This window comes from Cucurbita pepo, chromosome LG13 (genome assembly GCF_002806865.2).
Source record: "Cucurbita pepo subsp. pepo cultivar mu-cu-16 chromosome LG13, ASM280686v2, whole genome shotgun sequence".
Lineage (NCBI taxonomy): Eukaryota > Viridiplantae > Streptophyta > Magnoliopsida > Cucurbitales > Cucurbitaceae > Cucurbita > Cucurbita pepo.
The window spans coordinates 6,671,230-6,694,460 of record NC_036650.1 but is presented as its reverse complement, the minus strand read 5'-3'; the positions used below and the strand labels follow the sequence as shown (position 1 = coordinate 6,694,460).

The 23,231-nt window shown below is 36.4% G+C and overlaps 4 protein-coding genes across 9 annotated transcripts; all 4 read left to right on the top strand.

The window, feature by feature from the left end:
• The first annotated feature begins 1,917 nt into the window (after positions 1-1,917).
• On the top strand, positions 1,918-7,337 carry LOC111808575 (transcription factor GAMYB-like). Of its 4 annotated transcripts, none has more exons than XM_023694657.1 (5): positions 1,918-1,998; positions 2,543-2,699; positions 3,321-3,704; positions 4,769-5,762; positions 6,726-7,337. In XM_023694657.1, the coding sequence occupies exons 3-5, from the start codon at positions 3,348-3,350 to the stop codon at positions 7,031-7,033; spliced, it is 1,659 nt and encodes a 552-aa protein (XP_023550425.1). In that variant the 5' UTR covers positions 1,918-1,998; positions 2,543-2,699; positions 3,321-3,347; the 3' UTR covers positions 7,034-7,337. The 4 variants fall into 4 exon arrangements, with proteins under 4 accessions (XP_023550425.1, XP_023550424.1, XP_023550426.1 ...); XM_023694656.1 differs by lacking the exon at positions 1,918-1,998 and adding an exon at positions 2,005-2,256; XM_023694658.1 differs by lacking the exon at positions 1,918-1,998 and adding an exon at positions 2,005-2,256 and having other exon boundaries at positions 6,548-6,818.
• A 914-nt stretch (positions 7,338-8,251) lies between these two features.
• LOC111808583 lies at positions 8,252-11,453 on the top strand. Of its 2 annotated transcripts, none has more exons than XM_023694671.1 (5): positions 8,252-8,467; positions 8,560-8,596; positions 10,133-10,176; positions 10,289-10,644; positions 10,820-11,453. In XM_023694671.1, exons 3-5 carry the CDS (start codon positions 10,167-10,169, stop codon positions 11,303-11,305), a joined length of 852 nt encoding a protein of 283 aa, XP_023550439.1. In that variant the 5' UTR covers positions 8,252-8,467; positions 8,560-8,596; positions 10,133-10,166; the 3' UTR covers positions 11,306-11,453. The 2 variants fall into 2 exon arrangements, with proteins under 2 accessions (XP_023550439.1, XP_023550438.1); XM_023694670.1 differs by having other exon boundaries at positions 10,739-11,443.
• A 1,148-nt stretch (positions 11,454-12,601) lies between these two features.
• On the top strand, positions 12,602-16,930 carry LOC111808581 (ABSCISIC ACID-INSENSITIVE 5-like protein 2). Of its 2 annotated transcripts, XM_023694669.1 has the most exons (5): positions 12,610-12,778; positions 13,472-13,527; positions 13,612-14,428; positions 14,529-14,600; positions 16,538-16,930. In XM_023694669.1, the coding sequence occupies exons 3-5, from the start codon at positions 13,616-13,618 to the stop codon at positions 16,616-16,618; spliced, it is 966 nt and encodes a 321-aa protein (XP_023550437.1). In that variant the 5' UTR covers positions 12,610-12,778; positions 13,472-13,527; positions 13,612-13,615; the 3' UTR covers positions 16,619-16,930. The 2 variants fall into 2 exon arrangements, with proteins under 2 accessions (XP_023550436.1, XP_023550437.1); XM_023694668.1 differs by having other exon boundaries at positions 12,602-12,778; positions 13,472-14,428.
• A 1,080-nt stretch (positions 16,931-18,010) lies between these two features.
• Positions 18,011-22,583, top strand: LOC111808578 (SUN domain-containing protein 1-like). The gene is made up of 2 exons (XM_023694665.1): positions 18,011-19,339; positions 22,052-22,583. The coding sequence occupies exons 1-2, from the start codon at positions 18,233-18,235 to the stop codon at positions 22,352-22,354; spliced, it is 1,410 nt and encodes a 469-aa protein (XP_023550433.1). The 5' UTR covers positions 18,011-18,232; the 3' UTR covers positions 22,355-22,583.
• The last annotated feature ends 648 nt before the right edge of the window (positions 22,584-23,231 follow it).

The window sequence follows — 23,231 nt, the reverse complement described above, 5'->3', positions numbered from 1 at the left end:
GGTTAAAATATTAATTTTTATTTTAGATTTTGAACATGTTTCCTGCTAAAATAATTAAAATTTTAATTTATAAATTTTCAAATCATACTCATATCTTTCAAAATTATAAATTTAATTATAAATTTTGGAGATTTTTCAAAAGTTGTCCTAAGCTCACTGTTGAAAGCCGATTGAGAAGAATATGATTTCGACCCAATCAAACGAAAAGATAATTTTTTCAAAAGGTCGTCTCGAACTAACTACTAAACGATCGATCGATCGACTATAGTACGACCTCAACTAATAAACAGATAAATTTCAAAAGTTTTTCAGACCGATTACTGAACGACCGACCACGACACGATCTCGATAGGTAAAATAAAAAGATCTCGAAGAAGCCCACAATTTAAGCCTAAAAATGAAAGGGAAAGCAATCACTTTGTTTGACATCACAAGGCATTGCAATAAATGGAGTGAAAGAGACAAAGAGCATTTTAAGGAACAAAAAAATAGAAAAAACTGAAGAGTATGGGCTTTCTTTCTTTCTCAATTAGAAATATTCTTTTTATTATTTTTTAATAATTATTTTAATTCTTTTTATTCATCATTTTTTATTCCATTATAAGATCATTAAATTGCTAAATATGGGTTTGGATTCTCTTTCCATTTTTTATTATTTAATTAATAATAATTATAATTTTCACCTAATAAAATATAATTTAAAATACTAATAAAATTTATTTTTAAAAAAAGTAATAATAAATGAGACCAAAATTAAATTATAAATATTTAAAGATGGATAATTAAATATTTAACGTGTGTAAAACATTTATTTATCCTTTCTCTATAAAAAAAAAAATTAAAATTGATATAAAATAAACAAAATCGTTAAAAATATAGTCGGTGTTTAAATTAATTTTTTTTTATATTTAAATTATCCGAAAATCATTTTTTTATTTATATACATATAATTTTAAAACAAATTTGCAGTTTTTTTTTACTATAAAAAATATATAGATATATAAGGTATTTATTTTATTTTTTAAATTGTGTTATTCACTATTTTTTTAATCATATTTTACTATTTTTCCTTTTTTTTTTCAAAATTCCTTATTTTCTATATATATATATATGTATGTTTACATTATTTTTTTAGTAAATTCTAATTATAGTTTCAATATATTTAAAGAGTAATATTAAACAATATTTTAAAATAAAATCTAAATTAAAATTAAATTTTATTTTAAGTTTTTTAAAATATAATTCAAAATTTTAAATATTTGATCAAATCTAAAATCTTATTTAGTTATTAATAAAATTTGAAAATTTAATTTTAAATATATTTTTTAGATTATCTAGAAATTGAATAGTTCCCAAATATTTTAAAATACATAATAAATATATTTATATCTTGAATTTTGATTATATATAAAATTCGATGCGAGCTTATCTATAGAATTCATAGCAGAGAATATGGGAGTTTACGAGGAAACAGCGTTGAATATCGGCTTGTTTATACTGCGATTTTATAAAAAAGTTCAAATTTTACGAACGTCGAATCGAGTTAAATCGAAAAAAGGTACGTATACTTTCGATCGTTTTTTCGTTTTTACGGATGGGTTAAGTTTATATTTGTTAATTAGCAGACGACGACCATACCTCGATACTATAATTATGTCCATCGAGCCTAATGTTGTGTTTTTTTAAAATTGGTTTACAGTGCCCGACTGAAAAATTGTAAGGTATATTGGACTATGTCGCAGGTGTATATATGACCCGAGCAACTCAGGTTATCGAATACGAACTCGAATCGTAAGTTTTGAATGGAAGGGTAAAATTGTAAATTCACATGAAAAGAAAACGATGAAAAATGGAGAATTTGAAGATATAAATAAAAAAGAGTTTGAATTAAGAAAAGGGAAAAGAAAAAAGAAAAAAGAAAAAAGAAAAAAGAAAAAGAAAAAGAAAAAGATGCTTTCATTTTCAGTGAAGAGGCGATTGAAGAAGGAAGATGGAAATGTATTCAACTCTCTCCTCCTTTCTCTCTGCCTAATTTTGCTCTTTTTCGGCCATTTCATCTTCTGTCAAGAACTTCATTTCTGCTCTACTCCATTTCTCCATTTCACTTTCTCTCTCTACTAATCTTCTATCACACACTCTCTCGTTTTCTCTCTCACTCTGTATTTTTTCTGTGGTTTTTTTGGTTCTGGGATCATCCCAGATGATGTGTTGTACTCTCTATGCCAGGATCTTCTTCATCATCTTTCACAAATTGCGGTCAGCATTTCTTTGAGAGTTTATGATCTATGTTTAATTTGTTTGTTGATTTTGGTTTCAGTTGATGGATCTTTGAGGAGGGCTAGGGTTTAGATTTGGGGAGTGAGAAGTATGGATGATGATTGTTTTACTCATTTTGATCGTTTCTCTTTCTGATGACTTTGGTGTAATGGAGTTTGTATTATCTGTTTAGTGATTTCGCATCGCGAGCTGGTTTTGATTTTTGATTTTTGATTTTTACATTTTTGTGTAATTTTTCCCCTTTTGGATATTTTCTCTGTTTCAGATCTTCCATTGTTGCTATTTTCTCTGCTGGTAGCTCAATTCGGCACCTCGAGTGAGCTATTGATTTCTCGTTCGATTGTTTCTGGTGCTTTTCAATAAGTCGGCGATTTAAAGCCTAATAGTTTGGCAATCTATTGTATCGTTGGGGCGCGATTCAGGTACATCGATTTTCTTTTCGTTCCTTGATGGAGATGCATTTGGTATGGGTTTAGGTCGCGATATTTGGAAATTCATTCGTTCTGTTTTGATTTTCATTTTGATGTAGATAGGAAGGATCTGTATTTGGCAGGCTGTGGTTTCCTTTTTCTGCGTTGATTATGCAGTATCTGTTGCAATAATTGCGATTTTCTTTTGCAATTAATGAGTCAATTACTCTTTGAGTTATCAAACTTTAAGAATTTATGATGAGTGATTCTTCCAAGTTAGGGTAGTAGATTAGTTTCGCAATTGTTGATTAATTACTTCGTTCATTTATTTCCTTCCCGATGGAGTCAGAATTTAATTGGCTTTCGAAATTCCTTCGTTCCCATTCTTCCTTTAATGGATCAGGGAGATCTATATACTTTTCGAACATTTATGAAGAACTAGTGATTAGTAAAAACATTGTAATTGCTTTCAGTCTTCATCTAGTTTCTTGATGAAGTGTGAACTATCTCTAGTTCTTTATATTTTTCTACTCAGATTTGATCAAAACACTATGAATTGTCTACTGTTTGTTTAAGTCCGCACACTCTCTCTCAACTTTTCTTGTTTTATCCATAGTCCTAATTTGTTTGTAGGATCTTTATTTGATTGCTAATTAAGAGATGCGGCATACGAAAATTGAGATTGAAGACAATATACCTTCAAAAGACCAGATATTATCACCATTGGTAGACGAAGATAGCGGAGGGAATGCCAACGGTATTGTTCTTAAGAAAGGACCATGGACGTCTGCTGAAGATGAAATTTTGATAGAGTATGTAAAGAAGCATGGGGAGGGAAATTGGAATGCTGTGCAGAAGCATTCTGGACTTTCTCGTTGTGGGAAGAGCTGCCGTTTGCGATGGGCCAATCACCTCAGACCAAACTTGAAAAAAGGGGCATTTACTGAAGAAGAAGAGCATCTAATAATTGAACTGCATGCTAAAATGGGAAACAAATGGGCTCGCATGGCAGCCCATGTACGTATACACAATCTCCTTTCCAGTTTAATTCTTGTTTTTGGTGATTTTCTATTTCTGGCTTGGATTTCCTTGCTTTTTCCTGGAAGAATAGTGCTTTGAGAGTTGAAATTTATGGAATTTATTTCATTTCTAGATGATAGTATTAGATGAAAGCTTGTTTCTGACTTTCAAGGTAAGCTACACAAGACTAGCAAATCGGATGTTTCAGTGTGAAATATTATAGTTAGATAGATTGTTTTTTCGTTCCAATTTATAGCGTTTTCTAACCTAACCTATGGTCTAGCCACTAGAGGTGTGATTCCCCAATGTTGTTCCAATTTCTTTGGTATTAGTTATGGACTTCTCATATGTTGATCAAATACTGATACTTGAACATTCTCTATTAACAAAATCTTCTAATGTATTTAACTAATTATCTCCTCGAAAACTAGGAAGCTAGAAAGAATAAAATAAGAGTTTATTTCTATTACAAAAAGAATCCAGACACTAACTACAAAAAGGAGGTTTGGTTTTTTTGTACACCCTTGTATTCTTTCTTTTTTTTTCAATGAATGTTTGGTTTCTTACAAATTTTTTCTTTTTTATTAGATGGATTCTTATTAACTTTCAAGTTTCAAGATTCTCCATATTTTCTTCTATAGCTGCCAAGGTGATTAGTATAACCTACACTGATTATCTTGTGTGCATATGTTGAGTTTCTTGTTCATTTTTATGGAATTGAATAAGAATTGCAAAAGGAAGGGGGATTTCTGGAATTTGCCGTAAGAAATACCAAAAATAATTTTTGTTCAGTCTTAGTTTATGTTCTGCATTTATGACTTAGGTATTGACATTTGTGCTGCATCATATTTGCGCGCGAATTATTTTGTATGTTTCAATTGTATGTTTTACATCTATGCTATCTGTCTATTGCCCATTGAGGGCTAAGATGTCTTCTCTGCCATTCAAGCCTTCCATTCTTTGATGTAGATTTAATAACCTAGCAATAGGCTTTTTATAGTTTTTATCTTCTGAAATTATTCCATTTCCTTACTGAAGGTATTTATTTTGTTTTTCCTTAGTTACCTGGACGTACAGACAATGAAATCAAGAATTACTGGAACACTCGAATTAAGAGGCGGCAGCGGGCTGGTCTACCTTTGTATCCCCCAGACGTGTGTCTGCGTACATGGCAGGCATTACAGCAGACCCAAGACACTGGTGGAAGTAATGTTGTAGATAAAGATCGTCACGATCTTCTTCGGACTAATAGTTATGATATACCGGATGTCATGTTCCATAGCTTGAAGCCTAATAATACCTTATCTTATATGTCCGAGCTTCCAGATATTTCAAGTTGTATGATGAAAAGAGGTCTTGATTCTTCTCTTTGTAGTTTTATGCCATCAACAATGCATCGTCAAAAACGCTTTCGGGAATCAGCATCCTTATTCCCTAGTCCTGATGGTAGTGTTAAAGCCCCTTACCAGTTTGAGGATAATTCCTACGGTCAAGTTACTCAGTCATATGGATCGCCTTTTCCTCTTGAATCCAACCCTACCAATAAGAATGCCATGTCATTTGGCTCGTTTGAGGGTAGCCATTCCCTTACAAATGGCAATTCCTCTGCTTCTCAGCACTCGAAAGAGACAGAGAAGTTGGAGCTCCCTTCACTCCAATATCCAGAAACTGATTTGAGCAGTTGGGACACACCCATCCAGCCGTCAATATTTGAATCAGTTGATCCGTTTATTCAATCTCCACCAACTTTCATGTTGGGATCAGATTGCCCTTCACCACGCCACAGTGGCCTGCTAGAAGCTTTAATATATGAATCGAAAACGTTGGGTTGTCCAAAGAATCACCCATCTGATAAAAATTCAAATTCATACAGTGTTACTCCAGGTGATGTAACTGATAGTTACAATATAACAGCAAGTAAGACAGAAATTGATGACTATACTGAGGCTATTTCCCCGTTCGGTCATTCTACCTCCTCACTTTTCAGTGAGTGCACACCAATCAGTGCGACTGGAAGTTCATATGAAGATCCTGCTCTTACTGAGGCCTTTTCTGGTGAGTTTCCTACTCTGAACTTGAATTATCTTTTTTTATTATTATATATAATGACTACTAATTTGAAATTTTACCTCAGTTGTTGAGGTGTATTGATCATTAGTTTTTTCTTTTTACATACCAACCATTCATGCATGGACTTGGATTTTAGTTTAGGTCATGAAGTGTAGACACTCATATTTTTGTATGTGGAAGTAGAATTCTCAAATTTAAGTTCAAGAACTCTTTTTGATGACATGTTAAGTTAACCATAAAAATTATAACGTGCGATATTCGAGTGAACTTAATGGTCTGGTTTATGCACGATACAATTTAAATGCTTAGATTCTTGATCACTTATTAGTTAATTCTTACATTTGTGTGCGTCAGATGGTATCCAAGGTCGAGAATATATGCTTTAACTCGTTGAATTATGTTTAAATTGACCTAACAAATTCTATTTTGAATCTTTCCGGTAACTATTAATATGAAGGTAACATATAATTTAAGTGATCCTAACTTCAAATGATAGATTTTTTAACTTAAATCTTGGTTCCCCAAAATTTTTGAAGTATTCTGATCGTGATAAGGCTTATTCACTCTATTTTAAACAATGCATTGTCTTTTATATCATTGAGTTAGTGAGATTTATTTTATGATAATGTGTTCATATGCAATATTTGGATGATTGATGGTTCTTTTCTCCTATCTCTCTCAATATTGTTGTTGGAATTGAAACCTGTGAGGATACAATTTTTGTTCTGCGATTATGGTGTCACCATGTTGAAATTGTATTATTTTAATAGATACGTTTCAGAGTAGTTTTAGTCCGAGGTTTCACGATGGACTCCATCAAATGTTAAAAGTATAAAGGACCAGTAATATCGACCGAATGGATCGAACATCATATATCTATCACATATGTTTCATTCTCTCGGCACTCAGAGACTGTTATTGTGCCTAGCTTATGCAATAACTCTGCAGGAAGTAATGTGAAATCAGAACCACTTGATCACGCATGGACCCCAGAGAGAGAAAGAGCATCCAAAAGCGGGGTCGAATTCACTCGTCCAGATGCCTTGCTCGCTTCAGATTGGCAGGACCGCAGTTCGGGTATCGTGGAGGACACAGCCAATGTGACCGATGCCATCTCCTTGCTTCTAGGCGATGATTTAGCAGCTGACTACGAGCGCTTACCATCTGAGATTTCGACGTCTCACTTGGAATGGGGTCTTGATTCTTGTTCATGGAATAACATGCCAGCAGTGTGTCATATGTCTGATCTTCCTTGATCTCTCTGCAGATCTTCTAAATGAAAAGAGCTGAAAACTGTCCCTCTCTTCAGAGGAAGACGGTATCGCAGCTCGTCGTTGTCGACCAAGGAGGTTAGTTATTCTGGTCTCTTTTGGTGGATTTTGATTCCCTGTTTGTTCATCAGAAAAAAACAAATCATTGTATGTGGATCTGTTTAGGTTTGTAATGCACAATTCAATGCTTTCTTAAGATGACTGTGTAATAACTTTGAACTTTTGTCATGGTTTGTCTGGAACATTGGGATTCAATGGTCTGTTTCTTCAAATTCTGACCACTTTTTCCTTTTTGTTTCTTTTTTCTTTTTTCTTATATTAAAAAAAAAAAAAAAATTGTAACAGCAAAAGTTGTATTGAAGCAGGCAGTAGATCGTAAAAAAGGAAAAAAAAAATATATATATATAAATCATATATTTGTGGATTTGAACTTAAATCCCAAATATATATATTTTTTTATAGATAATCAAGTTTTTATTATATATATATATATATATATATTATTTTATAATATATTCCATTTTCCATTTGGATTTTAACAAAAAAATAAATTAAATATAATAAATAACTTCTATGTCAAATTTATAATAATCATACAATTTTTTAATAAAGATGGCAAACTTTATTAGCCAATGTTTAATGAAAGTTTGAGAATTGAAAAATGTAATTATCGTATAATTTGTTGTCGGTTACGTAGTGTTTACATAATCCTCTTTTGTCCGAAGAAATATATAATCCTCTTTTGTCCAAAGAAATGATTCATCGAAATAATGAGTCACCATCGATATCGACATATTTGAGATCACCAAGTGTTCGGGAGTTCTGCTATTCAATCATTTTTTTTCTTGTTAATGTATATCTCGTTCATACACATCTTCTGTTTGTTTCTCAAGGCTACAGTGAGTTACAGACCGAGTTCAAAAAAAAATATCAAATCACTTCTAGATACGAGAGTAGATTTGTATCTCAGTAGCTTCTAAGAAGGATTGTGATGTCCTCATTCAATAAGTGAATGAGGTTTTTGATTAACATAAATTTTAGAAATAATTTATTTTTTTCAAAAAAAGAAAAACTTGCTGGCATTGACTTTTATGTTGAAGGCCGTCGGTGAAGTGTTGACGTGTCAGCTCGTGATTGGGTGTTATTTTGCATAACTTGAGAAGCTCCAGTGTACTAGAGCATAATATCCAGCAACCAAAAAAAAAAAATATTATTTTCCGGGAAAAAGAATTATTTTCTCGTTGGCGTTTGGTTTTCGAGAAAGTAAAAATTTTCTCGAGAAAACCCTACTCTTCCCCAATGGAGCTTCACTGTTCATTATTCCTTTCACTTTCTTCGTCGTTGCCGCCCTACTGGCCATAATATGCTTCACGAATCCGCGATCTGATTCTCGCTCTTCAATCCATTTGCCGGATTCCGGTAACTTTTCTTTTTTGTTTACTCTCTGTTCTTGATTTTTCTTGAGAGCTTTCCAGTTTCTAATATGATCGTTTTTTTTGCCTCAATCTCAGTTCCCTCCGTTGAACTTGTGCTGGACGGATCGTTGAGGTATTATTCTTCAATCTTTGTTCGTATAATGAGAGTCTGTTTTGGCTGAAACTTTGATTCGGAGATGAATTTTGTTGGGGATGGAGAGGAATTGCGAGTGTTACGTAGTCTGAGAGATTGAAACTGCGTTTATATGCAATCTTGTTATATATGTTGATGAAGAAAAATTATCCTAGAGCTTTAGTGTTTAGTGATGCCAATTGTGTACGTACTCTCAGTCTCAGTTTCTGTGTTCTTCCATAGAAATGTCTGTTTCTGACTCGTTCGTTAAATTTTACTCTGTTTTGTTTCATTTTTGAAGTGGAAATAGACGTTATGATTTTTTTTGTTTTGTTCATCTAAATCAACAGAAACTGCCTTTGCAAAGGTTGGTGTTCAAATTACGTTTGTTTTTAACATGGAACTAATAAGAACTAACATTGTTCTCGTATATGGGATTGGGGGACTCGAACCTCTAATCTTTCTGGTTGAGAGTAGATGTCGAAACGAGTTGAGCTATACTTAGGCTGATATATGTTATACTAGTTTAAAAAGAGTACGAGACTGCTGTCCTTTCATACGGGTTGAAATATGGATTGGTTATGGTACATTCTCTCAACTGCCGTAGTAGCTCCCATGTTTATGTGTCTAATTTTGGGCCACCCTTCATCTTCATTAAGGCATAGTGTGCAACATATATCTGTACCAATATTTAAATGCCTGATTTGGGTTTGATTATAAGCATGTTCGGCCATGCGATCTTGTAACAACCTAAGTCCACCACTAGTAGATATTGTCCTCTTTGGGCTTTCTCTTCAAGGGCTTCCCTCAAGGTTTTAAAACGTGTCTCCTAGGGAGAGGTTTCACACTCTTATAATGAATACTTTGTTCCTCTTTCCAACCGATATGGGATCTCACAATCCACCCCTCTCGGGGGCCAGCGTCCTCACTGGCATACCACCCGGTGACTGGCTCTGATACCATTTATAATAGCCCAATCCCACCGCTAGCAAATATTGTCCTCTTTGGGCCTTCCCTTCAAGGTTTTAAAAAGCGTCTTCTAGGGAGAGGTTTCCACGCCCTTGTAAGGAATACTTCGTTCCCCTCATCGGGATGTGGGATCTCATAAGTGTAATCTGCTATTGCCTATAGTTATGAGTTGGGAAACAGGACACCCAATTTCCTTGTAAAGTTTCATTAGCACTCCGTTCATGTGAGATGATTTCTTTAGCTTATTGTTCTAGTTTGATGATCAGCAGTTGAGCACATTCAATCTTGCTTTCTTGCGCAAAAGAAAGTTTTCAATCATAATCGTTTCAACTGGGAATTTCTCGGTAGAGTCGTGCTCTGACTTTCGTCTTACAGCCATCCTTGTCACAATTCTAGATTTTCCTCATCTTCTTCTCCGTCGAAACAAACCATCTCGTGGAAATGTTAAAACTAGTCAATTGCACGTTGATCTTCAGTGGCACATCCCAGTAGTTTAGTTCTATACTATCTCAAGGAGTTGTATGATTGTCTCCCATGATTGCTCTGATTTCTCTTCCTTTTCTGCAGTCATCACAAGCATATATCCAGCACATGTTTCTAGATGACTAAAAGTAAGTAGACCTTGACATGAAGTATTCTGGGAAGTTCTCCAACTCGATCTATATTAAAAGGCGTTTCCATGGACTAATGCAAATGAATACTATTGATGAACTTCTTATACAGGAATGGAGTCATATGGCCTGCTAGGGCAAAGAAGGGATGTTAAGCACAAAGGAAGGAATGTTGTTTGGTCAGTTGCAATGGACAAGTGCCTTATTGAAGCTCTTGCTGTTCAGGCCAGAAATGGGAATAAAATTGAGAGATGCTTTAATGAAAATGCATATACAGCTGCATGTGTTGCTGTCAATAGTCATTTTAACTTAAACTTGAACAACCAGAAAGTTATCAATCGCCTTAAGACAATTAAGAAGAGATACAAAGTAATCAAGGATATTCTTTGTCGAGATGGGTTTCGGTGGAACCCGACTTCGAAGATGATTGATTGTGACAGTGAAGAACTTTGGAAGAGATATGTGGCAGTGAGTAAATGCTTCTCTCATCACTTCTTCAAATCTAAACATCGCAACTAATATGGAATAGTTCATGTATAATGATGTTCAATTCATGGAATAGGCACACCCCGATGCAAGAGGACTCAGAGGGAAGCCAATAGAGATGTATGATGAACTAAACATTGTTTGTGGCAATTATCAGGCTCCGAGTCGATGGACGAAGATGAAGGATGGAAACCGTCCACTGCAGGTTAGGAACTTTGTAGAAGAGTCTGCGTCGTTTCACTCCCCAAGCTCTGAAGATCTTAGCGAAACAGACGATACAGAGTCGTACACTGGACCGTCCGAATATGCAGAACTGCCCAATGGTAGTCAGGACCCTCTGCCAAACAGTCCACAGAGACAACATCCGAAAAGGCCACGGGCATCTGAAGCTCTCCAAGATGCAATGCTAGCCGTGGCGTCCAGTATTCGTCGTCTGGCCGATGCAATGGAACTGAGCAAACATTCGATAGATGCTAATGAACTCTTAGAAGCTGTAATGGAGGTTGATGGTTTGGAGGAAGCTAAACAGATGTACGCCTTCGAATATTTGAACGCGGATCCGGTGAAAGCCCGAGCGTTCTTGACTTATAACGCTCGAATGAGGAAGATATATTTGTTTCGACAGTTTTGGTGGTGGAAGTGATCATCAGCTGGCGTTTGATTCTTGTGTACCATTTGAAATTATATTGAACTTGTTTCAAGGTTATTTACACATAATTGGAACCATATCTGATTGGTACTCTGAATGTAAATGTATAGATAGACCATTCAATTGAAGAGATGCAGACATTGCAGAAAAGTTTAGTGGTATTTTGTAACAACATAGACGGGAAATAAAAGAAAAGAGAACGAGTGAAAGAAGGAGCGAAGCTACGAGATCGAGATTTAGGAGCAAACAGACCTCGTTTCCTACATAGAATAGGAGTCGTTAGACCTTATTGTTTTGGCATACAAGTAAGCACGAACCTCAATAGGAGCCGACATGCATAATAGCCCGTCTTAGCCACTTGATTTTGAAGGAGCAAGCCTACGTTCGAAAAGTCCAAAACAAATGATTGTTTTAAGGTTTAGGTTTATGAGCAAATCTTTCTTTTATTTGTTTTGTCTTTCGAGCATAATCAAATTTAATCATATAATTACTGAATGAAACCTATTTACGAACAGGTTCGCCATATGTCCTGTTCAATCAAATTAATACAAAATTAAAAATTTATGACCAAATAAGACCATTGAAATTTTATATACGGAATAATAATAATAATAATAATAATAATAATAATAATAATTAAATAAATAAAATAAAAGGAATGAAATCACCCTTAATGTTCCCATATGCAGATTTTGCGTCGATAATTGGAATAAAAATAAGTAAATAAATAAGAAATTAAATTATTTCAATATATAATCCAACAAAAGGAAAAAAATAATAAATAAATAAATAAATAAATAAATGTTCACCTGATCGAACAAACCGATAAATTCGAGAGAGAAAGTCTTTCAAGACATGACAAAAAATGAGTTATACGATACATGCAAAAATAATCTCTCTCCTTTATTATTATTATTATTATTATTCTTTTTAAAAAAATATATTTTAAATTACATTTTAATTAACTTATTTATTTATTTTCACCAAAATTAATGAAAAATTATAATCCTTAAAGGTTAAATTTGAAAATGAATCGATAATAAATAAATAAATAAATAAAAATTTGGAGAGGGGAACAGAAGCCTCGTAAACGGTGGCAGAAGCAGACAAATGAAAATGGGGTCTCATCATTACCGCATGAGGGCGTGAACATGGAACCATTTCTCTTTCAATAGTATAATTCATAGAACGAAGACTCAGAATTTCGCCCAATTAAATTTGTTTCTGTTCGTAAAAAAATAAAAAAATAAAAAAATAAAAAAATAAAAAAGGGATTTTATTTGTTTCTCAGACAGTAATTTCTTTCCCCCTTTTGGTTTGCCCACATCGTCTCTCACACCTGGGCTTCTCCTTCTCTTCCATCTTCTTCCCCTTTTCTCCCTATTTTTCATGAATTTCTCCTCCTTTTTTCAATCCAACATTCTTTCTTAGATCCTTCTCTTGTTCTTCCCTCGGATTCCTCTTCAGGTATCACTTCAATCCCTTGTTATTCGTTTCTCTGCGTTACCCATTTAGGTTTTCTCTTCGTTTTTTTCTGTTTTTCTCTGGAAATTTGTGTTTTACTTACTTGTGTTCATCTTAGAATGTTGTTTTCTGTTTAATCCGTTTGTGATTTCTTCTAATTTTTTGGGTTTTTAGTGGAACTCACTGATATCATTGCATGCAGACCTGTTTTTGTTGTTCTTGTTCATCGATGTGATTCTCTTTGGTGTAGAACTTCAACCATTTTTCCCTTTTTGTTTGATATCAGTGCTTTGAATGTCTTGGATTCATATCCATTCACCAAATTTTGATATTCTGGCAGTTCCATTGATATCACTGATGCTGGAAAATGATTTTGTTGGCTTAAAAGATAGTTGGATCATGGTTTTAGGTTTAGGGTTTCTGAGTTACTGATCACTGGTGGCTATTGGCTATGCATTATGTCTCTGCATGTAGGGTTTTGTCTACCATTAACTCAATTTCTGGGTTTTATTAGAATGAGTTTGTTCTTCAAGATGTTCTTGACAGTTCTTGGAGTCTTAGAGTTTGCTTTTGGATCAGTACTTGTTCGTTGTGTTATAGGTCATGTTCATTGCTGGATATTCTTGTTTCTGGATCTCATCTAATGATCAATATGCATATCTGTTTGAATTGGTACTTGTTCTATGTCTTATGCAGAACGTTGTTGGATTAGTTTCCACGGTATCGGCTTTGGTTGTCTCGAGTGAAATGAGGTGGTTTCGCTACCTATAGGTTTGAATAATGTTGTGTATGGAAGTTTGGATTTGAGGTATGGATTAAAATTTGAGTTGGATTAGGTGAATGGGGATTCAGACTATGGGGTCTCAGGCTGGAGGTGATCCGAATGGCAAACAATCACAGTTCCAGCCGTTGGTTCGTCAAAGCTCGCTCTATAATCTCACGTTGGATGAGGTCCAAAATCAGTTGGGAGATCTAGGAAAGCCGTTAATCAGTATGAATCTCGACGAGCTTCTTAAGAATGTGTGGAGTGCTGAGGCGAACCAAACGGTTGGTAAGGAGAATGAGGATAATATCGTCTTGGATAATCAAACGTCCCTACAACGTCAGGCTAGCCTCTCGTTAAATGGTGCTCTGAGTAAAAAGACTGTTGATGAGGTGTGGAGAGATATTCAACAAAGCAAAAATAGTGAGGAGAAGAAGTCTCGTGAACAGCAACCGACGTTGGGAGAGATGACGTTGGAGGATTTTCTAGTGAAAGCAGGGGTGGTTGCTGAAACGTCGTCAAATAAAAAAGGAGCGGGTTCTGTTGTTGAAATTGATGCAAATATCACGCCACAGTTTCAACAAACGCAGTGGATGCAGTACCCGCAACCTCCGTATCAGTCTCAACAAGCAGCAATGATGGGGGTTTACATGTCGGGCCAGCCTATTCCCCAGCCACTGCACGTGGGGGCTGGTGCTGTGATGGATGTTCCATATGTAGACAACCAGATGGCGTTACAAACTCCTTTAATGGGAACTTTATCGGACACACCGACATCTGGGAGAAAAAGAGGAGCGCCTGAAGACATGATTGAGAAAACTGTCGAGCGTAGACAGAAAAGGATGATAAAGAATCGGGAATCTGCCGCTCGTTCACGAGCAAGGAAGCAGGTGATTTTTAAAATCTTCGGGTTTGGTAAAGTTAGAAGATCGTAGTACTTTGTTTCTCTCTATTTCTCGTTCCATTTTCCTCAATTACCACTTTGAACAGGCATATACCAATGAACTGGAGAATAAAGTTTCACGTTTGGAAGAGGAGAACGAAAGGCTCCGGAAACGGAAGGTTAGTTTTCTTTAAATATTGAACGTTGATGGATGTCGAATATTTTCCTTAATAGCTGACTGGTCGACTCGAGTCACCTCACATTAGGCACATATGCTTTTAAGTTTTTGTTTAACGAGTACAATAACGGAACTGAGTTCATCCAACCTGAGTTTGCCCACTTCGCTTGTTTGTCTTCGTATGCTGTCGGGTTGTCTATATTCTAGCCCACCTTTTGATTTACTAGATCCCCATAATGCTCGTAACGACATACGAGAGAAAATCACTGACTGCATATCTGAGTTCATCCGATCTCACTATGCCATTATTAGATCGAATTTCGCTTCTTCAGCCCGTGCTATTAAATTGACGTATTTCGTGCGCATCTAGAACAAGACCAGGAAGAGTGGGTCTCCTTGCCTTTCCTCGTTTATCAGCTCTAAAAGTAACTCCAGGCCTTGCGTCGGTAATAGTAAAGTTTTTAACATCCATAAATGTTGGCTCGATTTGTCGACGAAGTTCGAAGTGCTTTACTTTGTCTATGTTTTCGACTCAAATACCCAACTAGTTTATGAAACTGAGATAAGGCTTGTTGGGTCCTTCATAAGATTGCAAGCTTCAAAGCTTGAAAATTTCAAGTGTCGGTTCCTAGGACCTTTTCCGAGCATGAATCGATACACTTATCCTTTTCCTTCCGACTTTTAGTAGCCCAATATGTTAGCAAATGACACTTTTAACGTTCATCTCTGACCCGAAAATCTTCTGACAGTATACCATCGGGTAGTAGAATAGTTCTTCGAAACATTTGACCGGATCAAATCGAGTTGGTTATTTATGACCAATTCAACAACATTCAATGATGTTAGAGCCTAGAACGATCATTCTAAAGAAATTTGTTTGCCTTTTAAGCATGTCATTGTAAATCTAGTTCAATAGCGTTATTTCTGCTTCTTTTTTTAATGAGGTTGTAACGGCTCCAAGCCCACCGCTGGCAGATATTGTCTTTTTTGGGCTTTCCATTTTGAGTTTCCTCTCAAGGTTTTAAAACACGTCTACTATGGAGAGGGTATAGCCCTAATCCGACCAGTGCCTCGCACTGTCCAGTGTCTAGCTCTGATACCATTTGTAACAGCCCAGGCCCACTGTTAATAGATATGGTCCGTTTTGACCCATTATGTATCGTCGTTAGCTTCACGATTTTAAAACGCGTCTATTAGGGAGAGATTTCCACACCCTTATAAGATATGTTTCGTTCCCCCTCTCTAACTGATGTGGAACCTCACCCTCACCGCCTCGGTGGAGACCAGGGGTTGAAAAAATTGAGTCTATCTAGCATCCTGCATTGACATTAGCAGTTGTTGATATCTGGTTGTTGGCTGTGGATCTGCATTGACATTTGTTTACCTCAATTCTTACATACTATACTGCTGTTGACATGTGGATGACTCTGCTTGTTATTTTTGTAACATGTTTTCTTGTGCTGTCATCGTTATCGAGATTAGCTAGTGAGTCGACCTGGATATTTTCGAGGTTAAAAACTCATGATGTAGCGTTTTTCAACTCCAAATGTTATAGGGTTGAACCGTTTTTATAGACTAATCTAAGTGTAACAGTCCAAGCCCACCACTAGTAGATATTGTCCTCAGTTTTTAAATGCATCTGTCAGATAGAGGTTTCCATACCCTTATAAGGAATGTTTCGTTCCTTTCTCCAACTGATATGAGATCTCACAATCCACCCCTCTTGGGGGTCCAGGCACGATGTATGACTCTGGTACTATTTGTAACACCTCAAGCCCACCACACCAGTAGATGTTGTCTTCTTTGGGCTTTCCTTTTCGAGTTTTCCCTCAAGGTTTTAAAACGCGTCTATTAGAGAGAGGTTTCTACACCCTTATAAGGAACGTTTTGTTTATTGTTTTGTTTTTGCTTCAAGGAGTGTTTGTTTTGCATGTTCAGGAGCTGGAAAAGATGCTACCGTTGGCACCCTCACCGGAGCCGAAGTATCAGCTTCGAAGAACATCGTCAGCGCCGTTCTAACTTGGACATCGACTCTGTCTTCCTCCTCACACTCGTAAAGAAGAAAGTGTACGTGGTGGGTTTGATAGTTCGTTTTTAACTATCTTCAGGTTTTGTTTGTACTTATTAGTGGGGTCTGTTATATTAATCAGTGGTAGAGAAGAGATTATAATGGGACCATTGTAACTTTGAGTGTCTCTGTGATTTGTCATATAAAGTTTTTAGTTCAGCTTCAAAAACAAACAAAAACAATGTTTCAATGTAAATTTTCACGAGTTTCATAAGAAGAAAAAAAAAGATATATAATATATATATATGGTTATTGTTGTTTCACTTTAATTTCTAATACGTGTCAAATTTTTTTATTTTTAACCTTATAATTTTCGAAAACATTTCATTAAATGTGTATAATAGTTTGCACTATAGGGACCAAATTATATTTTTAACCTTATAATTGAAACAGACGAATATTTAAGGAAGGACTAAGGACTAACGAGACTAGATTGTTCTATTTAATGACAGACCATAAGGGATCCATTTAAGTACTAAATGGTTAGAAACAGACGAAGGACTAAATGGTTAGAAACAGACAATAGATTGTTCCATTTAAGGAGACTAAATGGTTAGAAACAGAATAATAAGGGTTCCATTTAAGGACTAAATGGTTAGAAACAGACAAGACATTGTTCCATTTAAGGAGACTAAATGGTTAGAAAGAGGACAATAAGGGTTCCATTTAAGGACTAAATGGTTAGAAACAGACAATAGATTGTTCCATTTAAGGACTACATGGTTAGAAACAGACGAATGTGTAAGGAACAGAATGTCTCAAATATTTAAGGACTAAAGAAACTGAACTAATATAATTTAGGACTAAATGGTTAAAAACACACGAATATTTAAGGACTAAATAGTTAGAAACATACTAATATTCAAGAACTAAATGGTTAAGAAACAAACTAATATTTAAATATTAAATAGTTATAAACCGACTAATATTTAAGGACTAAATCGTTGGAAACAAATGTTCAAGGACTAAATTGTCATTAAAAAAATTACTTTTCGGAGACTTTTTTTAGTACTCATATCTAAAATTTAGGGACCGATGGAAGTTTACTTGGTCGGTCGATTTAAATTTTATTTTTAATTAGACTATGGGAAAAGATAGTTTATTCTTTATATTTTATATTTAGTGACCAATTATGATGTAATTAAAATTTAATTACTAATTTAATCCAATTAAATGCAAAAATTAAACAAGAGAAAAAGGGTATTTACGACACTAATGCTACTGGGCCAGTGGGCTGGGCCGGTGGTAATGGAAGCCCATCCAAGCCCAGCCCAAAGATTGGTAGGCAGTTGATTTGGAGTGGGTTAATTCAATTCAGTTTTGCGCATTAAATTTTCAATTTTTCTCGATTCGGAAATCAAATTTTGCCACCATATTTGTCCTTTCTCCCTCCCAAATTTCTCGGCTTTTTTTCTCAGAAATTTCAAAATCTCAGTTTACACACACACATTCAATCATTCTTGTATGTTCCTACGTTTTTTCAAATTCGATCTTCAACTGTGTTAGGGCTTCTTGCATTTTTGGGGATTCTTTTGCTGTAAGAATTGTGAAAATCTGCCACAGAAATGTCGGCTTCGACCGTCTCGATAACGGCGAATCCGGCAGCGCGGAGGAGGCCGGTTTTGGTTTCGGAGAAGAAGGGGACAAGTATTGAAATGTTGGCCGCTGATGGTGCCAATCCTCTTTCCAATACCGCTACTGCCGGGATTGGCGGTGTCGGCGAGGATAAGGTCGCCGGTGGAAATAGTAGGGATATGAGCCATCATTCGATTAGAGGTGAGGCTGTTCTCGAACGGCCCTCTAGGGATCAACTTCAGATCAAGAAAGTTGTTGCGAATTCCACCATCTCCCCTCGGCGGAGCAGAAAAGTACTTGCGAAGACGGATAAGCCTCGATGGGTAACTATTCTTAGCGTATTCACGAAGAATTTTGTGCTATTGATTGTTCTTTTAGGGTTGGTTCAAATGATTAGGAAATTAGCCCTAAAGTCCGGCGAAGGAACGGTGGAAAATCAGATGGGATTTTCAGAAGTCGAGGGGCGGATTGCGGAAGTTGAAACGTCCTTGAAGACCACCACGAAGATGTTTCAGGTCCAGGTGGAGGTCATGGATCGGAAGATTGAGAATGAGATCGGGGGGTTGAGAAGGGAAGTTGACGAGAAGATTGAGGAGAAAACTGCTGATCTTGAGAGCGGTTTGAAGATGCTGCAGAACAAGGGGGAAGATCTGGAAAGGTCTTTGAGTGAATTAAGGGCGGCCGATTGGTTGTCGAAGCAAGAATTTGATAAAATTTATGAGGAATTGAAGAAGGCCAAGAACAGTGAATTTGATGAACGATTTGCGAATTTGGATGACATAAGGGCGTATGCAAGGGAGATGATTGAGAGGGAGATTCAGAAGCATGCGGCTGATGGGCTTGGTAGGGTGGATTATGCTCTTTCTTCTGGTGGGGCAATGGTTGTAAAGCATTCGGAGCCTTATATAGGAAGGACAAGTAATTGGTTTTCAAAAAGTGTGAGGAATGGGGTTCATAGTGATGCAGATAAGATGCTCAAACCGAGCTTTGGGGAGCCCGGGCAGTGCTTCCCCTTGAAAGGAAGTAGTGGCTTCGTTCAAATCAAGCTACGAACAGCCATTGTTCCAGAAGCTATTACTTTAGAGCATGTTGCCAAGGTGATACTTCTATTTCTTCTTAGAATTGTTTATAGTTTTTGTTTTAATATCCAAATATGTGTTTCCATACGGTAGATATCTCATTTGAAACTCGCTGAAATATGAATGAGCATTTGTTGGTGGGTACTGCACCGCTAGTAAATATTGTCCTCTTTTAGGCTTTCCCTTATTCTAGTGGTGGGCTTGGGTTGTTACAAATGGTATCAGAGTTAGTCTTTGGATAGTGTGAGACATTGGTCAGAGTAAGGTTAGACCCTCTCCCTAGTAGACGGTTTTAAAATCTTGAGTGGAAGCCCGAAGGAAAAGTCCAAAGAGGATAATATTTGCTAGCGGTGTGCTTGGGTTGTTACAGTACTAGCGGGGCTATGATTGAGAAAGAACAAAAATTGTATTTTATCCCATGAGTTGTGAAGAGAACCATGGACATTCTTGGGAGATATGAACGCAACATTTGTTCCTTATGTTGGGGGCTGTTCTGTTTTAGTAGAAACTTAGGAAAGATTAATAGATTTATAGATACATAGATTGGGTAGGTGTTGCAGCATAATGTAAGCTCCGGTTTCTTCATGATTGTCATTGTGAGATCCCACATCGGTTGGGGAGGAGAACAAAACATTCTTTATAAAAGTGTGGAAACTTCTCCCTAGTAGTCACGTTTTAAAAATCTTGAGAGTAAGCCCGAAAGGGAAAGCCTAAAGAGGACAATGTCTGCTTGCGGTGGGCTTGGGCTGTTACAAATGGTATCAGAGCCAGATACTGGGCGATGTGCCAGCGAGGAGATTGAGTCCCAAAGGGGGTGGACACGAGACGGTGTGCCAGCAAGGATGCTGACTCCCGAAGGGGGTGGATTGGGGGGGGGGGGGCCCCATATTGATTGGAAAAGGAAACGAGTGTCAGTGAGCTGGACCCTGAAGGAGGGTGAATTGTGAGTTTCCACGTCGGTTGGGGAGGAGAACGAAGCATTCTTTATAAAGGTGTGGAAATCTCTCTCTAATAGACGCGTTTTAAAAACCTTGAGGGTAAGCTCGAAAGGGAAAGCCCAAAGAGGACAATATCGGCTAGCGGTGGGCTTGAGTCGTTCTAACTAAGGAAATTTGATTTTTTTTTTTTTGTTTTCCTGATAGATATGTGGTCTTGCTCGTCCCCTTCCATTTCTGTTACCTTTTTCTTTACTGAAACAAGTTCTATCATACAGACCCTCGCATAGTTAAAATGAAGGCAGAATATAGTCATCGGATATGTTTTTTCAAACATGGGACTTAGGAGACATATTTTCTAGACATATCTTATATCTTATCTTTTTTGTCATATGTTCCAATTTTGATGCATAAATTCTTTAATATTGCGATATTAGTTTAAGTGATACGTACCCACTAGAGAGCATTACCGTGCTCTCCCGATGTGTTTTCTAGTCATTGTGCTTGGAACAAGTCAGGTTGCATGTTCTTATACTAATCTTTTATGATCCTCTTCATAACCCCCAAGTCATGGCATACCGCATGTTTCTAAAAGACTTTCACTAGTCCCTCAATGTGTAGCCAAAATGAAACTGTAACCAATTATTCTCTGCAGTCTATTGGTTGCACCAATTCTCGGTCCCACTTACTTACTCTTCATTCTTTAATCAATATACAAAAAGCTTTGTAATTTGGAGATAAAGCTCAAAGGTTTCCACGCCTTTATGATAATGTTTTGTTCTCCTCTCCATCCGATGTGGGATCTCATAATCCACCCCCCTTCGTGGCCCACCGTCCTTGCTGGCACAGTGCCTCATGTCCACCCCCTTTCGAGCCTCAGCCTCCTCGCTTGCTCGGTGTCTGGCTCTAATATCATTTGTAACAACCCAAGCTCGCCACTACCAAATATTGTCCTCTTTGGGCTTTCCCTTTTGGGTTTCCCCTCAAAGTTTTTAACTGTCTGCTAGAAAGAGGTTTTCACACCCTTATAAAGAATGCTTCGTTCTCCTCCCCAACCGATGTAGGATCTCAACCGTTAGTTCAATAATTATTTGGTTGAGTTAGCTCTAAGTTGCTTCATTGTTGTATTGTGTACTGTGGATCGAAATGGAATTGTGAAGAGGTATTATTCTATCAATAAATAGGTCACCTTTTGTCTGGTAGATTAGTACTAATAAAACGAAAGTGTTTAAGTTTGGTTCTTTTTACTAAACGAATGTGTCAAATGCATCAAATTTGAACGTTCCTATGTATATTTTAATCTTGGACGATTACTTTAATTTGAACCTTCATTGGCCAGTCTTCATGTCAAATAAGTATATCCTTCACACACCCATGAGTTTAAATCCAAGTGGTTTTCAAAAATTGGTTGACGCCAACCAAGAGGGGAGAACGAATGGCTTAGAAATTGACTGATTCTGAGTAGACTCATGAAGCTGCTGCTTGGATTATCATAGAAGACGAGGGTTTTGCTTGCTTAGCTTAGGAAATGACTGAACTTTAAAGACCGGAGGCGAAGGAGTCACTTGTCTGGTCTTGCGGTGATCTAGTGAAACCGAGCAATAGTTTGTGAGATCAAGTGAGGTCAGAAGATTTCTAGCTACAAAAGGAGGATTAGTATTGGGTTGAATTGGGGTTCTTCGTATATTATGTATCACTAGTTCTGTTTCCGCACTGTGCAATTTGTTGCTCTTTTCCATTACGGACTTGGTTTACCTTTCACTAATTTGGCTTCACAATTGACTCTTCTGGACAGAGTGTAGCGTATGATAGATCGAGCGCGCCTAAGGATTGCAGGGTATCTGGATGGTTTCACGGCGACGATGCTAATTCAGCTGTCAATGCCGAAAATATGTTCCTCTTGGCTGACTTTACATACGACCTCGAGAAGAGCAATGCCCAGACATTCGACGTGGTGGAGACAACAGGCTCTGGTCTCGTTGACACGATCCGATTAGATTTCTCGTCTAACCATGGAAGCCCGTCTCATACGTGCATCTATCGTGTGAGAGTTCACGGTCATGAACCGTACTCGGTTTCTATGATGGCAAAGTCGTGATAGAGATGGGCTGCAGCTAGGCTGCTTGTATTGGGGGGTTCCCTGTTTGTATTATCCTTGTAACTGTTACACTCCCTGTTCTTATTCATTATTTAGAACCATAGCCCTCACACTTTGAATCTTTTGGTTAGTGGGCACAAGTGTTGTTTTCTTCTTCTTTGTTGTTCTTCAAGGCATTGTAAACAAATGGAATTTTTTTTTTACTGTGGTCGGTAGAACAAGTTTTGCACGATCGTTGCCCCGCTACTGTAAGAGTATAATTGTGACACAGTGAATGCTTGTTGATTCTTAAAACTTCTCGGACTTCTGAGACTCTCTGAACGAGTCCTTTGTGGTTTTCACGTGTTGGGTTCGGGTTTGATTGTAAGCCACACATCTTTTACGATCGATCATAATACGAATGAAAACGTTAGTTTCTAAATATGATGAATCCATTTAAATAAATAAAAATATATATATATATATATGCAAAAACAGTAATAAATAAAAATGAAATTTATTTAAAACATTTATGTGTAAGTAAAAGCACCAACTTTAGGGTACACGTGCAGAGACTCACCCCAAAAAAGGGGTTTATTTTACTGTTTTCAAACATTCTGTTAAATAGTTTAATAAAATAATAAATAATAATAATTAAAAAATTTCTAATAATGGTCTTCTCATGGCCTTTATTTAAGGATCTCAAAATATTATCTTATTTATTTATTTATTATTTATTTTTGGGTTGTGAATGAAGCAAACACTAACCCAACATTTGGTTCCTCATGTTTTTTGGTTCTTAATTATTATATAATTCTCTCATTGGGACCATTTTATATAATAATACTACATTTTCCCATTTTTCTCCAACTCTTTATTCTTTTTTTTTTTAAATAAG

What these genes read in the sequence shown, in the direction of transcription:
- LOC111808578 (XM_023694665.1), top strand. Translation starts at nt 18,233, where the DNA reads ATGTCGGCTTCGACCGTCTCGATAACGGCGAATCCGGCAGCGCGGAGG. An exon ending in CTTTAGAGCATGTTGCCAAG is followed by an intron (nt 19,340 to 22,051) that starts GTGATACTTCTA and finishes TCTTCTGGACAG; the next exon opens with AGTGTAGCGTATGATAGATC.
- LOC111808581 (XM_023694668.1), top strand. Translation starts at nt 13,616, where the DNA reads ATGGGGATTCAGACTATGGGGTCTCAGGCTGGAGGTGATCCGAATGGC. An exon ending in GTTCACGAGCAAGGAAGCAG is followed by an intron (nt 14,429 to 14,528) that starts GTGATTTTTAAA and finishes CACTTTGAACAG; the next exon opens with GCATATACCAATGAACTGGA. An exon ending in AAAGGCTCCGGAAACGGAAG is followed by an intron (nt 14,601 to 16,537) that starts GTTAGTTTTCTT and finishes TTGCATGTTCAG; the next exon opens with GAGCTGGAAAAGATGCTACC.
- LOC111808583 (XM_023694670.1), top strand. An exon ending in TTTGGAAGAGATATGTGGCA is followed by an intron (nt 10,645 to 10,738) that starts GTGAGTAAATGC and finishes TTCATGGAATAG; the next exon opens with GCACACCCCGATGCAAGAGG.
- LOC111808575 (XM_023694657.1), top strand. Translation starts at nt 3,348, where the DNA reads ATGCGGCATACGAAAATTGAGATTGAAGACAATATACCTTCAAAAGAC. An exon ending in GGGCTCGCATGGCAGCCCAT is followed by an intron (nt 3,705 to 4,768) that starts GTACGTATACAC and finishes GTTTTTCCTTAG; the next exon opens with TTACCTGGACGTACAGACAA. An exon ending in TCTTACTGAGGCCTTTTCTG is followed by an intron (nt 5,763 to 6,725) that starts GTGAGTTTCCTA and finishes ATAACTCTGCAG; the next exon opens with GAAGTAATGTGAAATCAGAA.